Consider the following 5,748-nt stretch of genomic DNA (forward strand, 5'->3'; position numbering starts at 1 on the left):
CACAGCATGATTATGTCAAAACATAACCAACACTATAAGATAACATTTTACTTTGCTCATTTAACTGTTATAAATCAATAACAGCAGACAAACAACAGTAAATATTAAAGTAAATATATAATGGTCTAGAGCCCAACTAAAGCAAACACCCATCACCTTAATGGTAACTTACAATTTGTGATTTTCTTCTTCAGTGATTCTGCTTGTTAACATCAGGTGTCTTCAATAATGCTCAATCATCACTAAATTAATCACTTAATTATCTCCTCAGCCCTAAATGCCGCTTCATCTGAAAGCAGGTGATGGAGATTTACTACTAATCAAGGAACCGGCTTTACTGACGAGATGCGCATAACAATATCGCGATTTAAATCGCCCAGCCCTAGTAGTAATGCTGTTTGTGGAGTTGTTTAATCCTCCTCTGCTGAGATCTTCACAGATTTAATGTCTTCTAAATATTTTTCTCCTTCTGACAATCCTAAGTGAAGTCCCGATTATCTTGATGGCTCTATTATCTGATCAGATGTTCCTGTGATGTGTGAGGTGTCTTGAATGTGACTGGATCTGCTCTGAAGAATGTCGGCGCCGCCCCGATTGCGAATCGTAAATATTCAACATGTTGAACATTTATATTTAGAAATCCTGATGTGTGCAAAACATGAAAATACATAAAGATAAAAAAAAACAATCATATGCATTCAAATACTGATAAGAAGTATATTTTCGCTTTCTAAGCTTGTGCCTAAAACTGAAGACCAAAAATACTGAAAAAGAGTATTATATATCAATTTAAGATTACACTCAAAAAAATATTAAACAAAATGAAACATGCATTACATCAGTCAATAGCACACATTAGCAGTCATTCTCTCGCAAAGGGTCAAAGGGAGCAAATGAGGGTCAATCCCTGTCAATTATATTGTGGCTCCGCCCACAAAGCTCAGGATTGGTTCTTTATACAAGAGCTGTATATGTGTCTTCATTGGGATCAGAGATCTATAGGAGAGACAGAAGGATTTGCATCACAAAATAGAGAAGTCAATATAAACTAAATTTATAGCATTATTTATAATTTATTTTTTAGAATCGACTCATTTGTTTCTGAATCGGACTGTATGTTTGTTCCTGCATGCAGATCATGAAGACACATGATTATACAGATAACGGCTGATCGATTGATTTTCTGCTTCTGTAAAGTCATGTTGTGTTTGGACGATTTACCTCTTTCACTGTGACATTTTCATTTTTAACACTCCTTCGTTTCTTTCTGTAATGATGACAGAAATGAACAGCATATGGACGACTATATTTGAAATGATCAAAGTTGTTTGTGGATCTCACATTATAAACAGGATGACGATGATAATGATGATGACGAGGATGAATATTGCTCCACATTCCACTGTGATCCCAAATGCTTCATGCCAACTGGATCTAGGATGCACTGAAAGAGTGAAACATTATCAGCTATGATTAACAGTCCAGACTAAAGGAAGTTATACAGGTTTGCTCTTACGAAAGCTTCACCTGTGACAGTTACAGCGTCTGATCTCTGAGATCCATGTTGGTTGTGAGCCTGACAGTAGAAGCGTCCACTCTGTAGTGCACTGAAACTCTGTCCAGATCCAACAGCTGAGGTTTCATTCTCCTTAAACCAGCTGAAGTTCAGAGCAGGAGGGTTTGAGTCACTGATGCAGTTCAGAGTCACTGAATCTCCCTCCACTATTACACCAGATCCATTTATCAACACTGAGACGCTCCTGGGTGGGTCTAAAACAGACAAAAATGAAACCCTTAAATCATCTAATTTAAACACAATCTCTGTTTTTTTAAAAGAATAAATGAATCTGTACTCACACGTGACATTGAGCTGAACATCAGGAGAGATGTGAGTGTGTCCGTCTACAGCACAGCTATATCTGCCTGAATCCTCTCTTCTGACTGACTGCAGCAGGAGTTCATTGTTTCTGTCTCTTCTCTCAGTTAATGGCTGTGAGTTTCTGTACCAGATGAATGTTGCTCTGTCAGTCAGAGCGCAGCTGCTTTTACATCTCAGAGTGACTGAATCTCCCTCTGTCACTCTCTCAGGAGACTCCACCTGAAGATCTGAACACAACACACACATTATATCTAGTGCTGCTGTCATACACTGATTATTATTCAACATAATGCACAGAACAAGAGATAAACCTCACCAAAGTCACCTGTGACAGTAAGATTCACTCCAGATTTACCAATCCATTTTTCTTTATAAGTGATGAATCTGAAATAGTACATGTGTGAATCCTTCAGTGTCACATGACTCAGTCTGATGGTGCAGTTCTGCTGTTTATCTCCCAGATACTGAAGCCTCTGACTGTATTCAGTGTCATTAGACAGATCTGGAGGCTCAACACCACTTAGTAATGGGCCTTTTGTCCAGAACACTTTCTTGATCTGATGTCCAGTACGGTATGTATAAGTGCAGTTCATTATCACTGTTGAGTCCTTTAGTGCACAGATGTGTGAAGGACTGTAACTCACACTCCAATCATCACTAGAAACCCCTGAAACACAGAATTTATCAAGATGAAAATGTTGTTTTATCAGTTAAATATATTTACAATAGGGACAACACAACATTTACAGAGCAGACAAAAGTTAAAGAAGTGAAATACAGTCAGAACTCAACATAAATTCTCCAGTAGGGGTCAGTGATGAAGAAGAGTATAAATTAGATTTGCCATGATGACGGATGCTGTACACCCTTACTGAACAAAAATATATTTCCATATATTAATGATCAATATATTATATGGTGCAAATATACTGAAAAATATATGAAATAATTTATTGCGTTAATATAATGTGTTATTACAATATATTGAATAGTACAGTGGTTTTCAACCTCTCCTGCAGGGACCCCCTGACAGGCCATGTTTCTGGTTTAACCCTGAAATGGCACACCTGATTCAGTTAATTAAAGGCTTAATGAGTAGTTGACTAATTGATTAATTGACTAATTCCTACTCTTCCTACTCTAAAAACTACTCATTAATTGAATCAGGTGTGCCATTTCATGTGTATTTTTCAATATATCATAATATATAACACAATATATTGACACAATATATTATTATTCCATATATTATATCAATCATAAATATATTGAAATAAATGGCAAAAAAATGAAACACTTTGAATATGATATAAGTAATATTACGTTGATCAGTGAATATTGAGTGAAGTGTTGCTGTAACATCAGTCACTCACCGTGAATCACGAGCAGAAAGATCAGAGGAAGAGGAGGAGCCATTCTGACTGACATCACCATAGCAACACCTACAACAACCAATAAACAATCAGTTACAGTACCTACAATGAATATGATGTAAACGTCTATCTCTATATAATAACATATGTAAAGGGTCATGACATAAGTTTTTCATATTTTTAACATTTAGAAAAGAAAGAAAAGCATTCAGATCAGCATGAAAGAATTCAACTTTAACACATTTATTCTAAAAACTGACAAAGCAAAAAGAAATTCAAAACAATGTAATAAAGACTCAAGCCAAGAAAAGCAGAGGCGTCGACCAGGAAAATCTGGAACAATTACACAATAGCGGTGAGAACGATTCAACACTATAAACTGCCGAACATAATTCAGTGACATCATCAGCCGCTTCTAATGAGTGAAGATTTACTGCACAAATAATAAAATCCACTGAGAACTATTTAAACAATATTACTTTGAAATTAGCTGTGTTACCTTATCCATGTGTGTGTTCCTTCTGTTTTCTTGTGTGGAACTGAAAGTAAACAGAGCTCTGCAGGAAAAGCCCTGATTTACAGGAAAAGACATCAGGAGTCAGGGTCTCTCTCTCTCTCTCTCTCTCTCTCTCTCTCTCTCTCTCTCTCTCTCTCTCTCTGTGTGTGTGTGTGTGAGTGAGTGAGTGAGTGAGTGAGTGAGTGAGTGAGTGAGTGAGTGAGTGAGTGAGTGAGTGTGTGTGTGTGTGTGTGTGTGTGTGTGTGTGTGTGTGTGTGTGTGTGTGTGTGTGTGTGTGTGTGTGTGTGTGTGTGTGTGTGTGTGTGTTTGCACTTGTACCATCGGAGGGAGGACAAAGAAAGTAAAGTGAGGACATTTTGGCCGGTCATCATTCTCTGAGAGCCCTATACTGTAAAAATGAATATGCTATATCAACTCAATAAAATTGTACACAGCAAAAACTCTTAAATTAACTCTCCTGGGAGTTTATATGACTCATGAGTGTTAAAGTGTTAAAATATCAGTGTTAAATTGACACTCAAGAGTGTTAAAGTTAATGAGCTAATTAAGTGATTCATTGAGTGATGATTGACCATTATTGAAGACACCTGATGTTAACAAGCAGAATCACCAAAGGATAAAATCTAGATTTTTTAAGACACCGTTATGGTGATCAGTGTTTGATTTAGTTGGGCTCTTGACCCTTAATTCATTAACTTTAGATTTCATTTTGCTGTTGTATCTGAGTGAACAAAGAGACAAGTTCATCAGGTGGTGCTGGTTATGTTTTAGCATACTCATAATTTGACCTGAAACACAAACCTCATGTAGTGAGTTATGTCTACCTTAACAGTAGCCCTGTGAATCTGCTACATGTTTCTTAAAAGTTCTGATCAAAAACTTTGTTTAGACACACTGACATCAATAATCAGCCTGTGAATCTCAACAATGGTGACAATAATAAAGCATGTTGCAGTGCATTCTGGGTGCCACCAATCAAAACTCATGCATGGCTCCCATCATACATTGCGGTATGAATAAATTATGATCTGAATTGTCTTAGTAATTTCCTTTTACTAATTGAATATTCTGTTTGTCACCATTGTTGAGATTCATACACTGATTCTTGATGTCTGTGTGTGGCTAAATTAAAGATTTGTTTTATCAGAACAACTTTTAAGAAATCCTTTAGATTATTTAGAAAAATCTGGATCTTATGCTGTAGAATCACAGTGATGCTGTAATCAACAATATACTGTAATAACTGCAGTTATTAAGCGTGGGAGCTGACTGGAGCTTAAACTACGCTATTTACTTTTACTAGGCTAATTACTAGCGCGAGCTAGAGCACTCATGTCCCATACACCGCTCGACCATGAGTGTCTCAGCAAGTGGAGCATCAGTAGCACAAACCAGCAGGAGGCAGTACTATTATCTTACTCTCTCTTTTATTCAGAACAACAGAATAAGAACTGCACAGGCAAAACCCCATCTTACACATCTCTTACCACGACGGTGAGAACCACATTTTTACATAAAGCAGTAAATGAACCAAGAACACTCAAACTAACTCAAACATAAACACACATAACTTTACTAACATAAAAACCCAACCATCTTGCTTAAATAACGCATAAATCAACCCCCAACAAACAAGTACCCATAATGCACCCAGCTGCTAGCGCTGACTGCCAGGTCATTACAATAACCCCCCCCCCCAAGAGGGTTAGTGTCCCCACAACCCTAATCTCCCACAACAAAATCCAACAAATGTCCCGGTCGGCGTCGAACACGCTTCGACCTCCCTGGTGTTCTACCCCCAGCGCCAGGCTCAGCCCTGAGTCCGTTATTGTCCATCTCGGCGCTGGGAGTGGGTTTTGGGGAGCCTCTCTGGCTTCCATCAGTCTTTTGCTCTGGAACCAGTGGGTGGTATGGTGCCAACCGGTCCTTATGAAGCACCACCCGTCTACCCCGTCCCGGCATTCGGACCCGGAAGACAA

At 38.1% G+C, this 5,748-nt stretch overlaps 1 protein-coding gene across 1 annotated transcript; it reads right to left on the bottom strand.

Moving 5' to 3' along the window:
* Positions 1-337: 337 nt before the first annotated feature.
* LOC311283712 (B-cell receptor CD22-like) lies at positions 338-3,788 on the bottom strand. Its single transcript, XM_084398318.1, has 8 exons — positions 3,752-3,788; positions 3,253-3,321; positions 2,196-2,546; positions 1,858-2,106; positions 1,528-1,770; positions 1,342-1,444; positions 1,222-1,267; positions 338-996 (listed from the first exon to the last, which is right to left on the bottom strand). Exons 2-8 carry the CDS (start codon positions 3,311-3,313, stop codon positions 955-957), a joined length of 1,095 nt encoding a protein of 364 aa, XP_084254444.1. The 5' UTR covers positions 3,314-3,321; positions 3,752-3,788; the 3' UTR covers positions 338-954.
* Between the last annotated feature and the right edge of the window lie 1,960 nt (positions 3,789-5,748).

Source organism: Rutilus rutilus, assembly GCF_951802725.1.
Source record: "Rutilus rutilus genome assembly, chromosome: 2".
NCBI lineage: Eukaryota > Metazoa > Chordata > Actinopteri > Cypriniformes > Leuciscidae > Rutilus > Rutilus rutilus.